Source organism: Cottoperca gobio, chromosome 11 (genome assembly GCF_900634415.1).
Source record: "Cottoperca gobio chromosome 11, fCotGob3.1, whole genome shotgun sequence".
Lineage (NCBI taxonomy): Eukaryota > Metazoa > Chordata > Actinopteri > Perciformes > Bovichtidae > Cottoperca > Cottoperca gobio.
The window spans coordinates 6853428-6878551 of record NC_041365.1 but is presented as its reverse complement, the minus strand read 5'-3'; the positions used below and the strand labels follow the sequence as shown (position 1 = coordinate 6878551).

At 41.1% G+C, this 25124-nt stretch overlaps 1 protein-coding gene across 3 annotated transcripts; it reads left to right on the top strand.

The window, feature by feature from the left end:
• Positions 1 to 1166: 1166 nt before the first annotated feature.
• fam91a1 (family with sequence similarity 91 member A1) lies at positions 1167 to 23218 on the top strand. Of its 3 annotated transcripts, none has more exons than XM_029443906.1 (24): positions 1167 to 1456; positions 2788 to 2872; positions 3517 to 3668; positions 5936 to 5993; positions 7921 to 7988; positions 8377 to 8490; positions 8890 to 8980; positions 10137 to 10199; positions 10503 to 10609; positions 10723 to 10761; positions 12393 to 12505; positions 12851 to 12957; positions 13300 to 13409; positions 13552 to 13638; positions 13764 to 13893; positions 15989 to 16137; positions 16875 to 17009; positions 17791 to 17904; positions 18088 to 18160; positions 18793 to 18939; positions 19398 to 19562; positions 19642 to 19765; positions 19851 to 19920; positions 21362 to 23218. In XM_029443906.1, exons 1-24 carry the CDS (start codon positions 1385 to 1387, stop codon positions 21545 to 21547), a joined length of 2559 nt encoding a protein of 852 aa, XP_029299766.1. In that variant the 5' UTR covers positions 1167 to 1384; the 3' UTR covers positions 21548 to 23218. The 3 variants fall into 3 exon arrangements, with proteins under 3 accessions (XP_029299766.1, XP_029299765.1, XP_029299767.1); XM_029443905.1 differs by having other exon boundaries at positions 13297 to 13409; XM_029443907.1 differs by having other exon boundaries at positions 1385 to 1456; positions 13297 to 13409; positions 19398 to 19499; positions 21362 to 21547.
• The last annotated feature ends 1906 nt before the right edge of the window (positions 23219 to 25124 follow it).

Sequence of the window (25124 nt, the reverse complement as noted above, 5' to 3'; positions counted from 1 at the left end):
AAATCCTACACTCTGTTACCAGTTAGCAAGTGACAGCTTCATGCTCGAGGTCATGGTGTGTACTACAGATTATTTCAGGGGCAAAGCTCAAAATCTGACACAGACCAGTTTCTTAATAGATGCAAGTTGAGGTGCAAAATGAAGGCTATCATTTTCCACTTTTGCTTCATTTTATTGGCTTCAAACCTCACTTTCTTGATCTACTGATCTTACTGCTGCAGAAAATCTAATAATGGCTTTGGGGACATTTATTTAAATCCACTGACAGAGCTCATTGAAAGTGTGCAGTGGTTAATCTTTATTATGCACCATTTTTAAATCTGATCTGAGGAATTTGAAAAGCCAAATGTAAAAATTACTTCTGTTATAAATACATGTTAATTGTCTATATTTTCTTTTGTTATTGTCTAACAATAATTACTAAAATTCTGCAAACAGATTTCTTTTAAACGTATATTTGGATTTAGACCTATAGATTTATTGAAAACATGAGGCTTTATTATAGTAAGAGTGCATGAGAAATATGGATCAGTTAAGAGGATGAACAGACACTATGCTCATTGTTTATTTAATGTTATTCTAAAGTGGCAGACAACCCTGATATATCTTATTCCTCTGAGGCTATAGACCTCCATTGTTGCCCTGAAGCTATTAAAAACACATCAACGAGGCACCCTGGGTGACATGACCATGGGCACTGTTGTTTATTTTGAGTGCATCCTGCATTCACCGTCCTTCTGTTGTAAATACTCACTAGAGCATTGATTCACTTGAGTGACAAATGTGTATTAATCTGTGTCTGAAAATAGTCTCCAACAAATACACTATTTACTGCTGTTTGAGTAATGTTTGCTACAAACAACAATAGCCTGATGTTTAAGAAAGTTCTACTGGCTTTTATTGAAATTAAAGTATATATTCATCATCTGTTTACATCTTTTAGGAATTGATGGGCTTGGTGTTGGGAGACAAAGTACTGAGAGATGGACCAACACATGATATTTGATATGATAATAAGAAAATAGAATCGCAAGTTTCTGAGGTGAAACGCTATCTTACATTATGACATTTAATGAGGTTTTATAATCTCATCACCTCTCATCTGTCACCATGCTCTCGAGCTCCATTCACATCAACGGTCACGCCTCGACAGGAAGTGACGAATGTAGCCACGAGCGTGACGAACGGCTTGTTCGAAAATACAACAAGGAAGTGACCGTTTATTGTAAAGGAAAATAATCACCGGATAAACCCTCTCTTTAAGTCGGGGGTCGCTTGGCTCGGTTGTTGGGTGTCGGGGGGGTAAAGTCACCGTGGACTTGCCCGAGAGCCCGTTTCTGATCGTCTCGAGGGATTCTGCTTGTAGCCAGCTAGCTAGCTAGCGATGAACACGGACGTGGAATTTCACATCAGGCAGAATTATCCGTGGACCAAGCTCCCAGCTAATGTCAAACAGGTACCGTGTTTTTAACGTTTCCATGGGGTAAGGTGAGAGGGGGACACCGCTGTGTCCTTTGAGGTGAACCTGTCAATGTCACCGCGGTGCTCTCTGTCATACAAGCAGCTGTCAGTGTCACACGACTCGCTATCCTCTGCAGAATTTCACCATTCAGCCGGAGCCACAGCTGGCCATCTTTACATTACAGCCACTGAAGCTACACTGGCATCACATGACAGACAGTTTAATAGGTAGCGTCACATGATTTAGCGCGTGCATCTCAACTCCCAAGTATTGCATTCACACCTTGGTGCATAATGTGATAGAATTTCAATGTCGAAAATTACGCAGGTTGTTTTACTATTAATAGTCTGCATAAATCCCTCCTCCTGCATATACGTTGAGCCATTACGCCAACATGTCATGGTGAAGTGGAGGCGGGTGTTTGTACATACAGCACCTTTGAGCAGTTTGAGCTGCCTGCATCCCTGTGCATCGTCTCCAAAGATGATGCACTTTATTTGTCTTCTTGGGGAATTGCATTTTTTCATTCTGTTGTTATTTTGCGTGATTAGCACATACACATGCACATGCATCAATGTGGAGAGATGTCAGAGTGAAGGATCACTGGAGCACAGCGCCCCAAGCAGTTAGCCTTGCTCAAGGGCACCTCGGCAGTGCCCATGAGGTGCCCATGAGGTGAACTGGCACCTCTCCACCTACCAGTCCACACTCCGTACTTGATCGGTGCTGGGCCTTGAACTAGCTATCCCTTGGATTCCCTTGCCAAGTCCCTGCAGACTGAGCTACTGCCGCCTAAAGATGGATTACCAAGCAGAAAGTGTGCAACTGCCCTGAGGCACGATAATAAAACACACATTCCATTACCCAATAGGATGGGTGTTGGATCAAAGAAATATCGTGTAGAATTGCTGTGCACAACAGTGCTCAACTGCCCAGAGGCCTCATACCTCAGGCTTATTGTAGTGTCTGGTTTATGCTAATATAATTGAAAGTTTTAGGGATGCACCAAGTTTCTAAGTTTTTCTCTCCCGATACAGATTCCGGCATCTTATTTCAGTGTGTGTGATTTCTCTTACATTTAAAATCTGTGTCCCTCACTGCATGGATATAACTGGGTGGGTGGCGTACTGCAGTACAGTTATTGACAAAGAAACTGAATTTAATGTGGATGTGAAAATTGGGCTATAACATATTCCAACATGCCTACACATTGCACAGACAGTGGGAGGACATTGTGGTTAAAAGGACCACAGATGCTAATTTTGCCCCCTATGATGTTAATCATGCCATGATCCTAACCTGTGTGCTGTGATTTTGCTCTGCAGAGTTTGGGGAACTCTCAGCGAGAGTATGAGAAGCATGTGCTGCTGTACAGCATCCGCAACCAGCTGCGATTCCGCAATAACTTAGGTGAGTTAAGTTTGTCCCTCGTGCCAGTGCTAAACATACACCTTGTTCTGTAGGACACATCATGATTAGTTGTGAAATTAAAAGACAAAAAGCTAACAAATCCTCTTGCATTAAACAGCTCAAGAATAAGCATGCGAGTACATTTATGGACTGGCCCAGTTTACTAGGTACATTAAGCTAAAAGGAATGCATCCTAATAACAAAGCCCTGCAAAAACATAAATCTTATTATTTAGACTGCATTAGCTTTAACTTGGGGTATCTAAAAGCTGGCAGTTTAGTAAAAATAATAACTGGATATTGTAAACAAACACATTAAATCACAGGTACATTACCTGCAATCACAGTTGTACTTGATTCCCCTCTTGGTATACTTGCATGTGTATGAACAGGTAATACAGATATAGTGGTATTGACACATTATCGTTGTATTATATTATATTGTTGTACACATTATAATGTGTCATAGTCTTTAAAACACTTTATGTAATTAGTTGTCTTACTTCCCTAGTGGCCTTCTGAAGCTTGTTTAGCATTTGATCAATACTCTCTTTTTGACCTGTATTGACCTACTTTAGAAGTAGTACTGTATGAAAACTCACCCCCAGCTGTGACCTGACTGCTGTGTGTGTGTTTTACGAACAGTGCGCCACGTGAGGAAGGATGAGCGCAAGTATTATGAGGAGCTCCTGAAGTACAGCAGCGACCACCTGATGCTGTATCCCTACCATCTGTCCGACATCATGGTCAAAGGGCTGCGAGTCACTCCGTTCTCATATTACATAGGAATCATGGAGGTAAGCCACTTCTGCTGCATTGCAGAACAGAAAAAGGGGAGACGGGCGTTTGATGTGGAAAGGCTAAGCTTCATCCCCTTTTCTGTTAAGCTTCTCATACACCTGCACATCTATCTTTGTACACACAGTATGTGAAACCTCTGGCTGATTCAGTCATCTAGCGTTTCTTTCTTCTGAAACCAAAGACAATAACAAAGGTGATTTCACATTTTCATCTGCGGTTTCAGAACAATGAGCTGGGTAAACTCGAAGGCGAAGAGCGGGAATTGTTATTGTGCAGCAGCAACGATTCTCTAATTGGTCTAGAAACATCCAGTCTCTTAATTTAAATTGAACAATGTCTTCAATTTTCTCCTCTCTGTGAAATTAGCAGTTTCAGACCAAACAAGGAGTCTAAAGATCCATTATAATAAGAAGGATCTAAGTTTTTTACAACCCCCTGCAGCCTTGTGTAATTAGTTTTTTGTTACTTGGAAATATACTATTTTATATGGTACACCTGAGAAAAAGGTACCCTATACATTTATTGTATAGTCACAGTATGTATAGCATACAAAAAAAAACATACAACCCAGCTCGCTCACTTCGCTCTGCATTGGCCAATCGGCTCGCTACTCCCTCACTGCGACTAGGACCCAGATACCCCTCAAATAAAACCCGCCTGTTAGATATCCTGGCTCCAAAATGGTGCAACGAGCTCCCCATTGATATCAGGTCAGCAGAAAGTCTTCACCCTTTGACAATCACGAGGATACAACTCCTCATGATTGTTTGCACTTATTGTAAGTCGCTTTGGACAAAAGCGTCTGCTAAATGTAATGTACAAAATGTTTTAACATGATAGGACTGTACCGACTAGTTCGAAGCTTCATTCATAAAGTTGAACATTACATTCAAATTCTAAATCCATGAATGCTGCTGGCATCTTATTTAGTTTTTTGGCATGTCTGTTCATTCTGTTTGATCCTGGTATGTCTGCACAGATGTTGCAGATTAAGATGAGGCAACAGTAATATTATTAGTATTATACTATTTGTAGAATTAGATTCCAGTGGTGGCTAATCCAAACATTTCCAATAACTCCAGAGCTAAAAAGCTTAAAAAAGATAGATTCCAAAATTCACATATTTTTAACTGACAAAATATTAGATATTCATTTGAAATGAAATATTAATTATATTATAAAGTGCGGTCAAAATACAGTTTTCTCTCTAAATTGCCGCTATCAAAGGAAGTCATGCACTGATGAGTTATATTCATTAAATAAGTTGATATTATAAGAATAACTTAAAAAAAAAAAAAAAAAAAAAAAAAAGGGTGATGTTCATAAAATACAGACATTTAAAGCTTCATTCGAAATCCTCAATAGAAGCTTTGAATGTAAAAAAAGAAAAAGAAAAGAAAAAGCGGAGTAATATTAGTAGGAAAGTAGAAGTAGTATTTCCTATGTCGAGAGACTTGGCATCAGTCAGGCACTAGGTGTCAGTCTGTGTGTAGTGAAGCCTCATGTACAGGCTGAGGGAGACACAGAGGACTGATCCCAGGACAAACACACACACAGAAAATCTTTTCTGTTTGCTCTGCAGGCAGTTTGGGCTTTGTCTGCATGACAGCTCACTCTGTGATAACGCTCAGTCTGTTAAAGCTGGCACAGTCGAGCTCCCAGAGCAGCGCTCTCTCTGAGACTTTCACCAGACGGGTTCTCCTTGTCTTCTGACATTATTAGATCACAAAGACTGAACCCATGCGTTCCCACGGCTGGGAGTGTCTCCCTTGAGAAGTAATCCATATACTGTACATATAATAATTACAATTTCTTAATGAAAGTAAAGTACCTGTAGTTTACTTACCTCTGTTTTGTTCCACCCTAAGCTGATTACATATATACTTATTGTGTCATTTATTTTCATAATGTTCCAGATATATTTCCATAGCTTCACCACCATGTGTGTACACAGAGAGGGTGTGTGTGCGGTGCTTTTTCCTATGAATTAACTTCACCCACTTTCCTATGCATGCTAATCTAAACTTGACTGAGCTTTTAATTGTGGCCACAAAATTGCAGAAGGTCTGTCATATTCTGATAATCCGTTTTAAGCACTTAATGAAAATGGGGTGTAGAAATTAGCACAGCCGCCCAGATCTGCTAATCCTGTTATTAACCAAATGCAGAGGGACATAGAAAGAGGAAAATTGGTTTAATTCTTCTTTTCCTTGTCTCCTCCTTCCATAACTGTTCTTTCTCTTTTCTCCTTTTGCACCTCCAGGATATTATGAACAGTGAGAAGAGTTATGACTCCTTGCCCAACTTCACTGCTGCTGACTGTGAGTTTTTCTCCCCCCAATTTCTTTCTGAGTTTCCCCGCTTCTCTCCCACGCTGTTGAAATGACATTACTTTGTACCTCCCACTCCTGCTCTCTCTGGTCTCTTTAAAAAAAAAAAAAAACATATTTCCCAGTTCTTGTTTGTGAAGGTCTGTCAGTCACTGTAAGAGTCGCAGTGAAAAGATGTAACGTTTTCAAGAAGCTTAAGGATTTGAATGTGTGTCATGAGGTCATTGGAGTGACACTTTAAGCTTTTACTTAAAACTATTTATCTGACATTGTTGCCTTATTCGTAGTGCATATTCAGCGCCTATAATTTAACTACAGCTGGAACAATCGATTGAAAGAAAGTTAACGGTTTAGATAGATAGTTTGTCTTTTTTGTTCTTTTTTTTTTTTGCAAAAAAGCCAAAACATCTGTGTTTTGTATCATTATAAGGTGAATATCTTCGGGTTTTGGACTGTTGGTCGGAAAAAACCCAGCAATTTGAAGACGTTCACCTTTAAGATTCATTTTTTCTTCTGTTTTTGTAAAACAGATTTTCTATTTAATTGATCTAAATCTTTTTTAGAAATTCTGCTAATTTTTTGTTGTTGATAAAGTTGAAGATTGGCAGCTGGATGCCAGCCTTATGGCAGGAGTAGCATATGTCTGTTAGTCAGTTTCCTTGACAAATACAGTTTCTATGTTTTTTTCGATTTGTGGAGGCAAGCGTTTTCTTATAAAGCCCCTTCTGTTGAATAACAACACTGGTTTGGATGGTCTATGAGCGTAATGGTTTTTCAAAACCCTATAACAAACCAGAGCACTGACCAAGTGGTTTTAGGATTGGCTGATGGGGGACTCAATTCTATTTCACTTTTCTGATAAGTTACTACATCTAACATACAGGTTCTCACAAATGATTGTAAAATCAGATCAAGATTGTGTCAAAGCTGAAAGTCAAGTGTACAGGCAGTTGTATGATCCTTTGAATTTCTGCTGTCAAGTGTAAAGAGCTTTGGCATTGGCCTGTAAGTGAGTCCTGGCTGTACAGGACCTTCACGCTGGGGAGACAGAAGGCGGCCAGCAGGTCGTCGGAGCTGTGCTTGCAGGGGCTTCTCTCCTCTAATCTCCCTGGAGGAGCTTTAGAAGTGTGTCATGCAGACGTGGGTAGATGGAGAGGCAGTGAGAGTGTGTGACAGAGTTTTACGTGGGCGGATGTTTGTGTCTTGGTGAAACAGCAGGATACGCGTATAGGATTCTGCTGCGTTAGGAGGCTGAAATGCGAACATCCCTGACTGGTCCCTGTTTGCATTGGCAGCCGTCCCAGCACATTTTGCACTGCCCCTTCCAGGCATGTGCATCATAGGCTTGAGGAGGGGAAAAGGTGGGATTCAGAGCCAAAATGTGCATACCTCTAACACTGTACCGGCTATAAAACCTTTTCTTTATGGGCCAGTATTTTCTCAGACACAGACTATACGTCTTAATTTAATTACAGATAAAATAGAAATGCATGCACATGCTCACTGTTATTAATTAGATCCCTACGTGCACGTTGGTAGATGGATTAGTGCTTTCATGTGTCTGTTTGTGCCTGGAGACAAAGTGTGGCGGTATTTGTCTAAACGTACCTCCTTAGCAGAGTTTGGATGAGTCACTGCTGCCACTAGTCAAGCTCCTTCTTTCTCCGAAGCAACTCTCTAATATGAAGTTGGAAATAGCCAGAAAAACTGATTTTCCAACTTCGTGCTGTAATTCTCTGCTGTAATTCATTTTTTGCAAAGCCTCAGAGCCTGTAATTGAAAGTGCTAGAGACACTTGTTTTGTAGCTGTACTGCAGCCAGATTTATTTGCCTTTAGTGTACGCACACAGATTACAAGTTCATGGCCAGTTACTGAGGCATAATTGAGTTTTACTGTTCCTCTCTCGTCGTTCCCCAGGTCTGCGGCTGCTTGGCATCGGGAGAAACCAGTACATTGACCTAATGAACCAGTGCAGGTCTTCCAAAGTAAGGAATGTTTCTAATCCAGTTTTTAAAAAAATAATTCAGAGAACAAAACCTCATATATTAAACCAATAGATTTAGTTTAGTGTAAAATGCATACGGGAACACTGAATATTTAATACAGCTGTATCTCCCCTGATTGGGCGATCAACAACAAACTGCATAGCAATTCTCGATTTGCAAACACAGCCTCCTAAATGTAAATATGAAAGCCAGAAGATGTAGCTCACTCCAGCTGAAACACCATTAACAAAACGTTTCCTGCATATTTTGGAAATTATTTTCCACAATTGTCTTAAAAACTACAATATTAGCCCTTAATAGCCATGTTTATTAGATGTTAGTGACTTGATCTCACCTCACCTGCGTCCCCGTTTGTCTCCTTTGTCAGAAATTCTTCCGCAGGAAATCAGCGCGGGACCTGCTACCGTCCAAACCAGTGGAAATCTCTGTGGAGCCGTGGTGGACGGCACAGACAGGCTACATCACTGAGGACGATATCAGGGTGAGATGATTGCTTCTTGGTGGGTGGGAGAAGAGAGAGGTTCCAGTTTAGACTTTTAATGTTCATTACATGTGTCATTGATCTATAAAAATAAGTGCGAGATAATGTGTTGGCGTGATTTTTATTGCCCCTGAGTTTTCATTTAAATTCATACACGTTACCCACCACCTACAATCCCACGAGCCCCTGCACTGCATGTGGCGATAAATACCTGCCAAATTCCCAGCAGTTATTCTCTCCTCCACAAGAAGAAAAAAGTAACACTGGAAGAGTCCAGGAATCCACACAGTTATCATATGCAAATGCTTCCTACCAGAGACTGCACTACTACTGTTGTTCACTGGAGGGGACATGCACAGGTATGCTCTGATGGTGTGTGCTTGTTGTGTGTAATTACAGATCTGCTCTACAGCAGAGAAGAAAGCCATTGATAAGATGATAGATGCTGGTCCTCAGCTGGCCGGATCGATGGAGTACAATGTGGTCCTAAGTGAGTATCTGTCACATGTTATGTTCCCATTTAAAACGGCTGTATCTGCATACATCAGAAACATAATCATAAATGACTATATCTATTTAGCAAGATTGACAAAATCAGTTGTAATACCATTTAAATGAACTATGGTAAAGTGGAGGCCAAAGTTAATAGAAGGTGTTGTATTGGACGTGTTGGGTGTGAACGCTGGAAGCATTTATTATTATTCCACCACGTCAACTCCTTCCACTTTCTTTTGCCGTTTACTCCAACGTAAAAATGTTCAGCTCAAGTTGGACATTGTTGCTATTACTTATATATTTATTTATTTAAAGTGACAAACAGATTAATCAACAATGGAAATGAAAACACCACTTATGACAGCTCAGGATTTTTGCACAAAGCATTTCAGAGAGCATTGCTTCACTGTCTTCCTTTTTCTGAATTTGATATTGTCAAGTCTCCTGTCCCGCCCTGACTTCCTGTTTCAACAGGAATTATGGAAACAAGTTGCCTCCAAGGGGCTGTTTTCTTTATAGCTTTTAAATCCTTTTGCAACAACACAGAGATTTAGTATTATTGAAAATGTGTGCTGTTTAAACAGTAGATTAGTGTCGGCAGGATAATTAAAAAGTGCAATAGCAGTTGGGGACAGAAATAGTTTGTTGGTTCATATCTGCCTGCTGGTACAGCTTCCATTTGGAAAAAATACATTTGTTGGAATTAATGAATAAATGAGTTTGCATCTGTGAAATTCAGCTAGCAAGGGTCAAAAAATAATTTACAGCTAAAGTGTGTGAACACAAAGATCATCAAAGATGAAACGCAGGGACTGCGGTTGTGTCTGTGCAGTATAAATGTTCATTAGAGAACAGTTTGACAGTCATGAACCTCGGCCACTGGAGTGCTGGTGAGTGAGTGGGAACAAATACAATTAGGTACAGGAGACACTGGGCAATTTGAATACAAGTAGCTCTTCAAATGAAAATGATGGACTTGGAATTATTTTTCTCATATGTGCAATTTTCTGCTCTACACTTTCTACATTTGATCAAAAACTAGTTTGTATTGTAAGATTTGTTTTTCTGAACGTGGCAACAGCGATATTAATGGATGCTGTGTCAATTATGCTAAAAGACTATTATTGTACATTTTTTATTTTTTACTCCAGGCTTGTACAACCGGGGCTTCATCTACGTGGATGTTCCCATATCTGATGACAGCTGCATCTCAGGTGTGTGTGTGTGTGTGTGTGTGTGTGTGTGTGTGTGTGAGTGTGAGTGTGAGTGTGAGTGTGTGTGTGTGTGTAAACATCCTGACATTGTTCCCCTCTTGACTAAACACCGTTTGTACCTAAATGACAACTGTGGAACATTAGCGTGCATTATGGGTATTGGATTGATCTGAAACGATACCTAATCGTGTCATTTGAGATGCATACAGTATTTAAAAAGAACAATTTAATCACGTAATAAAATAAAGAAAAGAATTTGAGGAAATGTTTGTGCAGTTGTTCGTCACTGTTTGTGTCTTTCAGTGCCTCCGCTGGAAGGCTTCGTCATGAACCGTGTCCAGGGCGATTACTTTGAAACGCTTCTCTACAAAATCTTTGTGTCCATTGATGAGCAGACAAACGTAGCCGAGGTAGGCTTTAGAAGTGTGTTTTAGTGTTCTCGCCTGCTGTGCTCATTGAATGTAATATGACTGTGTGTGTGTTTATCTATCGACTTTTTAACTCTCCTATTTATTTTCCTCAGCTGGCGAATGTGTTGGAGATTGACTTGGACTTAGTGAAGGTTGGTATCCACTTGCTGCAGAATGTGAGAGTCTGATTGTAATGTACAGACTAAAGTACTGTTTTTCACAAGAGTAACGAAAAGCGGTAGATCTGGGGAACACTTTCTAAAAGTGACACTGACAGAACATGGAGGTAATTCCCCCCCCCCCCCCCCCCCCTGGTTCCTCTGTGGTTTTGAAGAGATTTTGAGACATGCTTTTTACTTCTTTGTATGTTTTGAAGCATACACTGTAGCAGTAGAAATATATAATGTGAACAGCTTTTTTCATATTTTTCTAATTGACATTTACATTTGGCATCAAATCTGATAGATTAAACCCCTTTTTCACTAATGTTTCTTCCTTATTCCTTTTGAATTTGCTTTCCAAAGGTATACTTTTATCAAATTAGACTACTGGCACTTTGTTATATGATCATGTTATCACAGTAGTATATTGGCACTGCTGCCTTTTTTGATATTTGAGATATTATGTAGCCTAGCAAGTAGATATGCTTCTGCACAATTTGGCTGTTTCTTTCAGGATACACACTCACTCAGACATACACCTGTGAAATAGACACACGCACACATTGTTTCAAGTTAGATCCATCATGCCTCATGGCTCTACCAGAGGGCTGAGCTGCACCATTCCAGTTGAATTGGTGCTCGAGGTTTGACCCACTTTTCCTCAGTTTCCTATTCACTCTCGATCAGACACTGAGCCAAACTCCCTCTTAATGTTGTTACCTCCAGTGTGAAGAGCTGAACTCCTCTGTCCCTCGGTCGCAATTCATTCCCGCCGCTGAAAAAGCAGCACTTAAGAGAAGTAGCTGAAGGCTTGCAGCAGCAATTCTCCAGGAGAAACTCTGTAACTTCAGAGATGATTGAGATGTCTGAGAGGTCTCCTTTGTGCAGAACCTTTCCCATTGTGACTTCACTTTAACTATCTCTTGTGTAATGACTGCCTCATGGCCTGAGTCACTAAAAAATAAAAACTCCTCACTCTCTTTTGATATGTTAAGAGGACAGCTCAGTGTTGACCTCAGCTCGCTCCTCTGTGTGTGGAGTTGTAAAAAGAAATCAAGCCCCTAACTTGACTGAGGTGGCCTGTTCAGCCTGAATACAGTCTTTAACGGCGAGGCAAGTTGACAACTGTATGTTTGAGTCACCAGACATAAAGTAATGACTTGTTATTCTAGATCCTTTTGGGCATTTAGAGAGCATCACCCAAAAGAGTATTCCGGTAGTGTCCAGTTTCTTTTAGACACTCACAAGTCAACATCCATGTAATACAGAAGCACATTTCTTAAAACCAGCAAACCAAATCCATCAAAGTGGTTATATCTTTTGGACCACTCACCTTTTTGAGACGATGTTACACCAGCAATCATACAGGAAGAAAGCTGTTTTTTCCACCCACAATATCAAGACATTTTACTGTGAGTAAGTGGTTTCTCTCTCTCTTTGAAGGTACCTAAATCAAAAAGTTTCAAAGTGCTTGAATTGTATTCTTAAAAGCCTGTACACACCCTGTATAAATCACCTCCATAGTAAAAGCCCAGGTCTAAAGTTGATGACGTGTCAGAGAACGAGGATCAGGTTTTTGTGCATCAAACGTCTTTTGACTGTTTTTACTGTGTTTTTATCAGAATGCAGTTTCCATGTACTGTCGCCTCGGCTTCGCTGTAAAGAAAGGTCAGGTGATCAGCTCAGAACAGCTCCACCCGACCTGGAAGAACGCTCCATCTCTCAACAGACTCAAGTATGTACAGGCTGCTAATATCAACCACCACTTCTTTATTTATTTATTTATTTATTTAAATGAGATTTCTTTCACCTCAACATTTTGTGAACAATATTAATTATCTGGCATGTTAGGATACTTACTGACAAGAACATGACATTGTTGTCCATCTACATACACCGAGTACATCCTTTTAAAGGTATAATATGTAACTAATCTAGTTTATGTATTTTGTTTAGTTGTGTACTTACAAATGCTTCCCACAATTTTCAAATAATACATTTCTATAAATGTAATCAACCACTTGCGTTGTGGGGAGAGTGCTCCTTTGTTCACTCACTGTGGCTCTCTCCTCTGTGTTAGGAGCACCGTGGACCCTCAGAAGATGCTGCTGTCCTGGGATCAGGGCAGTCCTGTCATGGAGGGAGGCTCCTCGGCCACCGACACCGACACCACCAGTCTGGAAGAAGGTCTGTGCGGCCACACGAACACACAAGTGCTTCAGTGTATGCAAATAAAAAAAAAGCACGTTCTGAATGTTGCTTCAGAGGTTTTGAAGCCGCAGTGCTAATTAATCCCTGAGAAAGCTCAGTCATGCTTCTGAATGTAATTCTCACATTAATAGATGTTTGTCCAAAAGGTTTTCATTTGGGGTTTTAACTTTTGTTATTCCTGTTAAAGCGACAAAGTTGGGTTGCAAACTCATATCCTCAATTTATGAATGATACAGACAGCAGTTGTGCTATCACATGCATTAATGTTATTGCATTTGTTATACTGTAGGTCTGTTTTTGTGTGTATCTCTGCAGCAGACACAGGAAGCGTAAGCAGCCTGAGCATCCCAGCTGCACCGACGAAGAGGATTGCCTTCCTCTTTGACTCCACTCTCACAGCCTTCCTCATGATGGGCAACCTTTCTCCGGTTAGTGACTGAATGTGGACATGAGAAAACACACACACACACACACCGTCTCAATGTTAAAAGGCTTAATGGAGACCAAATGATTTCATCCAAATTAGACATGGACTGTAACATCTTGATTGTGTCTTTGCTCTTCTGCTAGAACCTGAAGAGTCATGCAGTGACCATGTTTGAGGTGGGTAAGCTGTCTGATGAGACTCTGGACAGCTTCCTGGCTGAGTTAGAGAAGGTGAGACCAGAAATGGAAAAGAAATACTTTGCGAGTGTATCTAGTAAAGCCTCTGTCACCAGAGGATGCTAGATCAATGTAGAAAATACTTTATAGCTTACATATCCTGGTTTCTCTGTCTCCAGGTGGAGAGCACGGCTGAGGGCGAGGCCCAGCGTTACTTTGACCACGCTCTGACCCTGAAGAACACCATCCTTTTCTTGCGCTACAACAAAGAACTCACTCAGGACCAGGGACCTGATATCCCAAATATAGGTAATTCCAAAGTGTCACTCTCTTTGCGTTTATGGGTAAATCCTGTACACACGACATATATTGCACGTCTGCCCGTCCTGGGAGAGGGATCCCTCCTCAGTTGCTCTCCCTCAGGTTTCTTCCATTTTCCCCCTTTAATTGTGGGGTTTCTTTCTTGGGAGTTTTTCCTTGTGCGGACAGAGGGTGTCATATCCTGTCCACTGAGACAAATGTGTAATTTGTGATATTGGGCTATATAAATACATTTGATTTGAATTTGATTTAAATACATGAAGGTGTCATTCACCAATGCATGTGGTAAATTGGCAGCTTCGAGGCCTGATTTGTTTTTGTGTATTATTACACAGCTAGCATGCTGGTTTTGGTTTTAAGCGCTCACTGCCTTCGCATCCTCAACACTAAGAAAATTAAATAGAAACTCATAATTTTCCCTTTGTTTGTTTCTAACTGTTAGTGTGTGTGTGTGTGTGTGTGTGTGTGTGTGTGTGTGTGTGTGTGTGTGTGTGTGTGTGTGTGTGTGTGGTTTACTGACTCTAATGTGTCAACAAATAACCTGTTTGACACTTTCTCCCAATTTCATTACCCCAATTGCGTCAAACAACCGCTGTAAAAGAGTCATATTAAACTACTTTAAGTTGTTCTCTGGTCTTCATTAATCAATAAGCAATGAAGCATTTAAAATATATTTTCATGTGAGAGTTCTGCAGAAGCAACAAAGAGGAAATGGATCTTCTAGTTGTGCTTCTTTTTTGCAAACTCGTGTCACTCAACTGTCTGAATAGTTTCTCTTGAATATACGTGTATACTGTGAATGACTTTCCATCCAGAGTGAAGCTGTATTGTTCTGCTGGGGTCTCTAGGGGGAGCAGGAGAGAGTGAGTCCTCCAACGAAGACAAAGCAAATCTGAGTTTCTATGTAGCAGCCGTTGTGCCACCAGATGCCGTTTGTTTGGTTTGGCAGCGTGCCTCACTTCTGATTGTCTTATCTCTCAGTCGTCCTCGGCTGCTGCTCCAGGCGTCTGCTGAGGAGCGAGCGCGCTGAGAGCCCGCTGGCTAAAGCTAGACTAAGCCCATGATGATACAAATTATTATAAGAATGAATAATAAGTAATTATCGCACTACAAGCATCGATTGTAATTGGCTTTTGTATGGGTTTGTCCTTCTCTATGTTGTGAAATAACTTTAAACATTAGGTCCTTGACGTGTTGACTGAGTTCCAGTCAGTTCTTTGCATCTTGGAAACTAGACTCTAGTACTGATGTATCATTAATTACCACCATTAGCACTTCATAGACACCTCTGGCCTCTTAGATTTATATTTAGGAGCCCAGAGGTGATGATTAAATCCAAGAATGCCAAGTTCACACTTTGTCCTTTTGAGAGGGCGTTCTTTACAAGTCTTCTGAGGGAAGACTTTCCTTAACACCACGGTTGTAAAGAAAGAATCTTTCCTTTGCTTTCTGCGTGAGAACCCAGTTACTGTTTTATGCAAAACCTTTTTCACTGTGGGCCATATACATAGACGGAGTCACAAGCCTTAGAATAGTAAATGTGTGTTTTTCTACCAGCAAGAACATCAGTGTTTCTAGACCGGACAACCCTCTAAACTGTTTATTGTTTGACATTACAGTATTTTCAATTGGTGGACACACATGGTACAAAAACGTATATCTGTATCTGCTGCTCTTAACTTTAATTCAAATGAATTCAGAACTTAATCTAAATGTAAATATGCAAGTCTAATATTAAGATGTAACAAACAGAACAGGAAGAAATGGTCAAATATTGGTTTCACAAAATTTAGTTGACATCTTGTGTTTAAAGTAGGATATGCAATACATGAGAAATATGCTCAAACCATTGTGTGGTTTTTCAGTAGTTTGTCCTCTCCAGATTTAAAGATGCCTGTCCGGTATATACAGTATGTACAACCAGCAGCTAGTTAGCTTAGCTTAGCATTAAGACTGGAAACAGCTAGCCATAATGTTCTATTGCTTACTTGTATTCTTTATTCTTTTAGTCTACATACGGCAAAGAAAACACAACAAAGCTAACTACATGCGTACCTCTCACACTTGCTTTTTCTCCAACTAGGTTTCCCCTTGGACATGTTGCGTTGCGAGAGCCTGCTGGGTCTGGACAGGGCCACCTGCAGCCGTGTCCTCAACAAGAACTACAAGCTGCTGGTCTCGATGGCCCCGCTCAGCAACGAGATCAGACCCATCAGCAGCTGCACGCCTCAGGTATGACGCCCGGAGGGAGGGACAGAAATAGGGAAACTGTCTGTCACGCTGGGAAGTTGGATCAAATGTTGACTGTCTGAGAGTTGTGTGTATCGTGTTTTTTAGTCGACAGTTTGTGTGTTTGTGCTCTGTTTAGTTGTGCTTGCCCTCTCGCTGTGTTCACACTTGTGTACCCAGGGTGGTGTGTGCGTTTGCGTGTGTGTGTGTGTGTGTGTGTGTGTGTGTGTGTGTGTGTGTGTGTGTGTGTGTGTGTGTGTGTGTGTGTGTGTGTGTGTGTGTGTGTGTGTGTGTGTGTGTGTGTTTGTGTTTGCTTTGTCTGCACTCAGCCTGCAGTTGCCCCCAACAACAGGGCTACACAAAGAGAGAGTGGGGAAGGAAGGGAGGCAAGGCTCATGAGTAATTCCTCTGCCTGGCTACACTCCAGCTTTCTAGCTGAGCTCAGAGAGACGGAGGGAAAGAAGTTAAACTCTTGTTGTGCCTTTTACGCTGCTATTTATTCTCACACTACTGGGACTCAGTGAAGTGGAATTCAATGAATTCCCTTCTTTGTTTTCTGCTCACTTCCCCAATAGAAGCTTCTCTGACAGAACAACACAGCACAATTGTTCTTCTTTGTGTCTCTTACTTTATGGTTAATTTAAAGTATGTGTTCATGTAAGAAATGAAATGGAAAAAACAGTCTGAGGATGTGTTCATGTGTACATATTATTACACGTTTGTTTCTCCTCTCCCTGCAGCACATTGGCCCGGCTATCCCTGAGGTGAGCTCCATCTGGTTCAAGTTATACCTGTATCATGTGACCGGCCAGGGCCCGCCCTCCCTGCTGCTCTCCAAAGGCTCCAGGCTCCGCAAACTGCCGGACATATTCCAGGTAATCCAAAGACTAATAATTAATCAGATAAGTACACAGTTGAGTAAGTAAACGTATGCTGATAAAGAATCTGTGTAAGCTAAAGAAATCTCTTTTGAATTCGGATAAGAAAAGCCCCACATGATGTGATAAGGAAAAACTCATTTTCGAGCCCAATCACTGATGTGATTTGGCACTTTTTCATTCGTCTTTGACTTCTGCCCTTTTTAAGTTTTGACTTTGTAGTTTCAGTTGGCAATCAGAGCACAGGAGGTAAAGTTTTAGGCCGTTTCCTTTTGTCCCCGCCAACCTTCATTTCTTAACCTGGCGCATCACAATCACAGTAATACCACACCGTGCACCTGCAGCTCCCTTCCCATGGCTTCCTGATGGTCTTGGAATTTTTTTTAACTATCCTGGGAATGTGAGACGGAGAACAAAAGAGAATTTGATTTTGAAATTCTCAGGGGAGGACAGGTAATATCATGCAAATAGGTCACTTTATTGGAACATAGCAGCATGCATTTTTCTACTTCCCATTTTATTGAATTTAACAGTTTCACAGTGAACTGTAGGATTTAATGACTCATTAAGGGGAAAGCCATGCAAGTGTCATGACATGTAAAATTAGCAGCAGGGTGGACGTTTAATTATTTTAATCAGTTTGATTTAGTTATATTCAGTTGACATGTCAGTATGAACGGAGGAGGGACGTTTCCTCTTTATTATGCATTACATGCAGATTACTAAATGTTACTGAGAGGCACTGAATCCCTTCCTTGACCCGTTTTTCTTTGTCCAGGTCTACGACAGGTTGTTGATCACCTCCTGGGGTCACGACCCCGGAGTCGTGCCAACATCCAACGTGCTGACCATGCTCAACGATGCCCTCACGCACTCGGCTGTACTAATCCAGGTAAACGCACTCATACGAGCTGCAATTTAACGCTTGTTTAAGGATTCTTTGGCTTAATTGCTTCAACTTAAACTTGAGAACATTGCATCATCTCATGTTATGCATCTACTCTTCGTGTGTTTTCACTCATAACATTGTGTGTGTGTGTGTGTGTGTGCGTTTGTGTGTGTGTGTAACCCTCAGGGTCACGGTATGCACGGCCACGGAGAAACCGTTCACATCCCGTTCCCCTTTGATGCAGAAGATCAGAAAGGAGGTGAGTAATTATCTGGATAAATCTATAACATCACTTAGACATTATACAGCCTTTATGTTATGCTAATCCAAGAATCATTTCATCAAAGCTACATCATTTTACCAAATAATTTTTAATGGACACACTACTATTTCTGAGCAGGATAAAGAATCAGAATTTACTATCTTAGAAAGGAATGGCAGACTTCGTCATTCGCTTCGCAGAGCTATCCACTTCGAGGTTGAGGAGGTCAAAGCCACTTTTTTATTGAGGATAAACCAAGCAAAAAATAATGATACACGAGTAATATCAGCATTAGTGTGCCGTCACAGCCATGTTGTGCGTAAAATGATTGACAGTCAAGCTTTTCTCCTTTCTCTGGTGACTCAAATATTCAGTTTTAGGCTCTTAGAGTTTTAACACGTCAAACATCATAAAAAGGATTTGAATCCTCTGAAATCCGTCTCTTGTGATTTGTGTGAGAAGCTTAACTCTTAACACTGATCTCCTTTAACACATTTTCTCTCACAATATTACATCCGTTGTAAAAAACAACAACCTGATTTTACATGAATGCCATGCTGCGCAGATATTAATAGAAGTATCTATGGAGTCCTGTTTAAATGAACATTGTTTGTGTTGTCTCTGTGCAGACTTCTCCTACTCCAACATGTGTGTGCACAAGTCCCTGCAGAAGCTGAAGGAGAAGGTGGACCTGGAGCACCAGTGTGGCTACGTCACCATGCTCAACTCCAACAACAGGCACCGCCGCAGACCCAGCGACAGTGCTGAGTGCAGAGGTAGGACACACTCTTTACCATGTGCCAATGCAGATGATTGTATGTGAGAGACAAGACATATAGTTGAATTAGTAGCAATAACCTTGCCTCTGATGGCGCAAATTAGATAAAGATTGCCCACAGTCCAGTTTAATTATTCTGTTTGTCTGCATAATTGTGACCCTTATTGTGATAGGCTTTGCTAATGGACGCGGATCGAACAGCATTAGCCTTTACCTTGAGATGTACTGATTGAATATTGCTGACATTATTGATCACAGATTTTGTTTAACATAGATATTTACGCACATGCAACCACATTTGTCCTTATGTATTGACAGACCTCTGATATTTATTTTTACATAAGGGAAATGCCTTTAATGAAGCTTCTTAACTAAAAGGCACTCAAGCTGTAATTTAGCTGTGAAACAACCTTTCTGTGCCTTAATGCTGATGGAGATTTGTTGCTTTTCTCCAAGGGGACACCCATCTAGGTGGAGGCCTGGACACCAACGGCAGCACTGAGTCTTTTGAGCTCGTGACAGAAGAAAACAACGCGGAAAGCAAAGGAAAGACGGACGGTAGGGCTACTTCTTTGGTAAACGGGGACAGTTCACCCCATCAAATCAAAAAGTGTTGTAGTGGTAAGAGGAAAAATATATATTTTTGATTTAGGGGTGAACTGTCCCTTTTTTAATGCCTCTTCTCTGTCCTCTCCTTCAGGCCTGTCTTCTGAAGACGAGTGGGTCCCTCTTGAACTGTGCTTCGGCATGCCCCTCTTCAGCTCCGAGCTAAACCGCAAAGTGTGTCGGAAAATTGCCTCGCACAAACTGTGCAGCAATGAAAGGTACGTAGAAAAAAACTTTTGTTTAAAAACAAGGACGTGTGTAGTAGCGGTTGCGAGACTTGTTTTGACTTTGTTGTTATTTCAGCCTTCAGGAGCTACTTTACTCGAGCCGAAAGCTGTCGCTGAAGGTGTTGAGCTTCGTTCAGTCATTCCAGGTAAACACACTGTGCTCTCTCTTCAGGTGGCCACTTGAGAATACTCTCAGAAAAAGAAAAGAAAGGAAATTAAATGAAATAACAATGTCCCGTGAAAATATCAGCAGTTGGAAATGTCATGTTTCAAAATGAGTCTGTTGGATTTAATCAAGATTAAAGACTGATTAATAATCTTAAGGGATATAACACACTTCACACAACATGACGATTAAATCTTTAATTTGGAATAACACGCTAAAGGAATAAGATGGGCAACCTTTTGTTTTTAATTGGCATTTGCGAAATAATAACAGTATACTTTTCTTCTCAGTTCTTTATTTAGCTGTCATTTTCATTCTGTACATTCGCAAAACCCATAAAGATATTTTTTATCATTTATTATGCCAGTTTGAGAATAATCTTCTAATTGATGTATGTCGTCTTATTTTATTGAAAGATGAACCAAACCAAACATAAAGTGTGTATTGTACATACATTGTCCTAAAGGTCCAAGCAGAAACTACATAAAGATATGAGAGAAAACAAACAACACAAAAGACCATTATCATAGTTGAGTGCAGCCACACAAAGTTATGAGAGCTGGGTTGAGAGAGAAGTGAAGTATTCTGTAGATTTGTAAATGTTTTGGTTGCTGTTTCCATCTCAGAGAGAGAGAGAGAGAGGAGAGGACAGAGGTGAGAGAGAGAGAGAGAGGGTGAGAGAGAGAGAGACAGAGGTGAGAGAGATAGAGAGAGAGAGAGAGAGAGATTACAGAGAGACACGATTGAGAGATAGAAGAGAGAGAGAGAGTTGAGAGAGAAGGATGTTGGACTAGAGTACGCGCCGGAGAGCGAGACATCACGAGGGCCTCTCTCTGCGTCTCGCGCGTCTACTCTCCCATCTTTTCTCTCTGCTCTCTCTACTCCTCGCTTCTCTCGCTCTCTCTCTCATCTCTCTCGAGAGAGAGAGAGAGCAATATTAAGCAGAAAGGAAAATGTAATAGAAAAACAATTTAATAGAAAGATTAGTTTGGTAGTACAAAGGAAATGATCAAAACAAAAGTATATAACAAACCCCAGGAGAGGTAAGAAATCCCAAAAGGCTTATAGTACAACCACCCGTCTAGAAGTGATCCTTATACAATGGATATTTGTTACCTTGACATAATGAGATTTAGACATGTAGTTTTAAATCTGAAGACCCTGTCTCTTTTGTCTCAGACCTTCCAGATGTAACTGAGCCTCTCAACTCTTTCTGCATATTTGTATACACACATTTTATGCCACATGATTAAGTGTTTGGTGGGACTGGATGTTTTAAAAAGCGGCCACAGAGTGTTTATCAGACAGGAACCATTCTACTTGGCCTTTCCCAACTTTTTTATATTGTCCCAGAGAAATGTATCCTTGTGTCCCCGTATACCTGCGTGTTCTGATCTGTGACATTCGCCCTGTGTTGGCAGGACTTCACCCAGCCCTCTGACCTGGACAGCGGCGTGTCGAACCCTCTCAGTCAGCCCCCGGCGGAGTCCGGTGTCCCCCTGCCCGCCCTCAACCTCATCTTCAAGGACGGGGAGCTGAGCGAGTGGAGCGGGCGGGCCCCTCCTCCTCTCGACATCTCGGCTCTGCAGAAGGACCAACCCGCATAAGCCACTCCCCAAAAGAACTTCCAAATTTGGCCACGAGGAGAAACATGTCATCAAAATGGCTCCTCCTCTCACTGAGGAAATAGTTTTTCGAGGTCCAACCCTGCATCGTGTCTATCAGTATCCTGTCACGGGAAAATTAGCCCCGCCAGCACTTCATTCACCTACTGTATGAGGAATCCTTCTGACAGTGTTGCCAACACTAGTTTGAACCCCTCTCCCCCACCTCGCCGTTCCCCTCTGTGATTCCTCATATTCACAGCAAGGCAGTGTTATCTGTTGGAGTGGTGCTATTATCACAGTATATAACAGTGATGCAGGTAAATGGCATTTTACCTGGAAGACCATTGAAGTGGAAACACACACGCTGTTCTCCACTGACTTAGCCCCCCTCCCCCTAGCCCACCCCTCCCTACTTCAATCAATGGATGTTCTGTGAGAGCGGAGTGTAAAGTGATTAATAATTGTATAGATGTTCTAAAAATGACTCGCAAAAAATAAACGATGAAGTGTGACCTCTTCAGGAATCATTCGACAATATGCATATTCTAGGACCAAGTTTTTGGATTTACCAGAGTCCAGATACGGACCCCGCTGCCTCCCTGTGTTGTCTCACGTTAAGTGATCCGATGCATGATACTGTTGCACAACTCATAAAAGAATACTTTCCTCTTTACTTGTAATCAATATCGGGGGCATTTATTATTTGCACTGTGCAGGATTTTTTTTACAAACCTGTGGATGAAGTAATGTCATGTAATTCTTTTTTTTTTAAACGTTGGATCCCTTGTATTGCGCACATGGTTTTAGAGATTAACCACAAGAAAGTTTTCCCTCCTTTGAAATTGACTGGGCATCAGAGAAACTGCAGTTTTTTTTTTATTCTTTCTTAATATTTGTTTTCTCGGTACAAAAGAACACCAAAGACCATTTTCTTTTCCTGTATCATTTTCTTTTCTTTTTCTTTTTTTTTCTGCCTTATCACTGTCAGCCAATCAAAAACTACCAGGTCTTTAATCAAATCTCTAGATTTGATTTGCTTATGTTTAGTTTTTTTTTTACAAATGATTTATGCACATTTGAATGAGTGTGTCTATAACCCATAAAATCAACAACATTGAGCTACAAACTACCAACCGTCGCCCCTGTTGAAGAATCTGACAAGATTAACCAAGTGTACCTAATTCCATAGAACACGAACAGTCAGGTCTGTGTGTTTGACCCAGGCCCGTTGCCGGCCAGCATCTCCCCCTGGATCGACTCCAGTTTGTGTGCAGTGCAGTGCACTCTTGGCTAGCGCACCACACTCTCCAGGGGATTCTGTTTACACCATGTTGAAAAATGAGGTTTGTAGTGTAGAGAGGAGAAGGCAACTTCGCTGTGAAGGCTGTCACAGACCCATGGGATGGAAATGCTAATGCTTTGCCCAGTGTTTCAGAGATGTGGTGGCCCAAAAAAAGTGTCTGAAGTCTGTCATGAGTTTTCAGTGTGGCTCCAAGAATATAGATGACATTTTATTGCATTTAGAATACTAACTTATTTTGTTGTGTATTTCTTTTCTTTCTTTATTTTATTTAAATCTGTCTCTTGCTGTTTTTGACCAACTTGTGGTTGTTGTTTCTAATAACATGACGCTGGAAAAAAAACAAAAAAAAACTAACATGAGGTCCCGTTGAAGCATGATGGCTGTGTAGAAACTGTTGTGTGTATGTTGTGTATTGTACACCTCACTCTTGGTGTGTTTTCATACACGCCTACTTTTCACAGGTCTAGTTGCAGTGCTCGGTCATCCCAGATATCCCCCATCCTCTCCCAGGTCCACCACAGTGTTTAAAAAATAAAAATAAAAAATAAAAAATGCTAGTTTTATATGTCAGCCTATATTTTAGGAAATCTTTGTTGTAGCTTGTTTATTGGGACTGTGAATATCATTGACTGAGATAATAATGATGATGCTCTTGTAATTAAATGGGATAAAAAAACAAAATAAGAAAGTGACATTCCTTCAACATGCACTTCCTCCTTCCTGGCTCCATCTCCCTTCGGCTCCTGATACATGTTATTATTACAAATAAATATGTAAAAAGTATATGAAAATATAAATAAATATGTAATAAGAACAATCTCTTTTTTTCCTCTGTGAAAATGTATCTCTGTGACATTTCTCCTGATCTATGCTTTGGGGTTTTGTATGACTGATTTCAGCCTCTACTGGCTCTGAATTGTAGCCAATTGCATTACAGGATATTGAGCCGTACTCGGTTGATGTTTTCCTCGCCCGGTGGAACAGATGGCGTGCAAGACGCAGCGGTCCGGATGCTCCGTCCATCTGCCTCAAGTACACACTTGTTCACCCATCCCTGTAGATTTAAATGAACACTTAGCTGGAAAACAATGTCTAATACATGGCTTTGAAACCTTTTGAAGAACTATGAAAACCCCACATCACCGGACAGGTGGAGCCCCGCCTAATTGACTGTCTCCCAGGCCTCCCTGCTCCAGTAATTTACCAGCAGCACAAATTACATTGTGTCACTGGGGGGCACCAGGGGCGTAAACTGGGTCATGCCACCCGAGGATGGGAAAGAGGCAGTCAAATGGGCCGCATGTCCCCACTCTAACCGTTCATTTCTTTCCAAACACCGCACTGATTCTCGCTCGGGAAAGTGTAACGCATCTGCTGAATTCATTCTGCACATTTGTTATTTTTGACTTCCATCTGTAGCATGAATAGCTTGTAGCGGATTTAACTATTAATTAATGCATGCACTTTACTTAGACTGTACTTTACTTAGACTATCGAAACTGAACGTTTACTTTAGATAAAAGGCTTTAACATAAAATGACTTAATACCAGCGCTCCACTTTCTCTTAAAGAAGGAAAATTAATAGCAACAATTAATTAAGTCACTCAAAATCTGAACTGATCAAAGAGTTCACTCTGTAATACTAATACTTCAAACACACAATACATGCATACATAATCGTGTTCTCTAACCTCTAAAAGAGAAAATTATTGACTACTGAATAAGCATATAAAAGCATATACAATGTACAGTAAATGACGCAAAGTCCTGAAGATGGACCAGTGCAATGACTACAGGACACTCCTAACTCTTTCATTAAACTCACAATGCAGAAACGCACAGTTTGACCTACTCGATTGAAGGCTGGGTGGCAGCGGTGTAGAGGGAGGCAGAGGAAGGCAGAGGAGGCCACGGAGGCGTTGGATCTGGCGTACTGAAGCGTTCCAGCGGTCCGGAACCTGCGGTGCAGTTCGGCTTGACCTGAAACTCTCTCTCTCTCTCTCTCTGGGATGCTGATGTGTTTCATGACCCACCGTGCAGGTTGGTGGCTGTCGGTCTCTTCAACTCCAAATTGGTTTCAGAGCTCGAAAAATGGAGATACTGAGCTCTGTTTTCTTCAGTTCCTGACTGCAAAGTCTTGGGCAAGTTGTTAAGCGCTTAGAGCTCAGTGGATCCGATTGAGCTCCAGGCACATTGCTTGCTTGCTTCGAAAAAAGAAAAACTCAAGAGAGAGGGTAAAAGTCTGCAGAAGTTTTAGTTTAGCATGTTAGCAT

Bases quoted from the DNA above. Each gene is read 5' to 3' on its own strand.
- fam91a1 (XM_029443905.1), top strand. From the start codon at position 1,385: ATGAACACGGACGTGGAATTTCACATCAGGCAGAATTATCCGTGGACC. The intron at 13,410-13,551 runs GTTAGTGACTGA...CTCTTCTGCTAG, and splicing joins TGATGGGCAACCTTTCTCCG to AACCTGAAGAGTCATGCAGT. The intron at 13,894-15,988 runs GTAATTCCAAAG...TTCTCCAACTAG, and splicing joins ACCTGATATCCCAAATATAG to GTTTCCCCTTGGACATGTTG.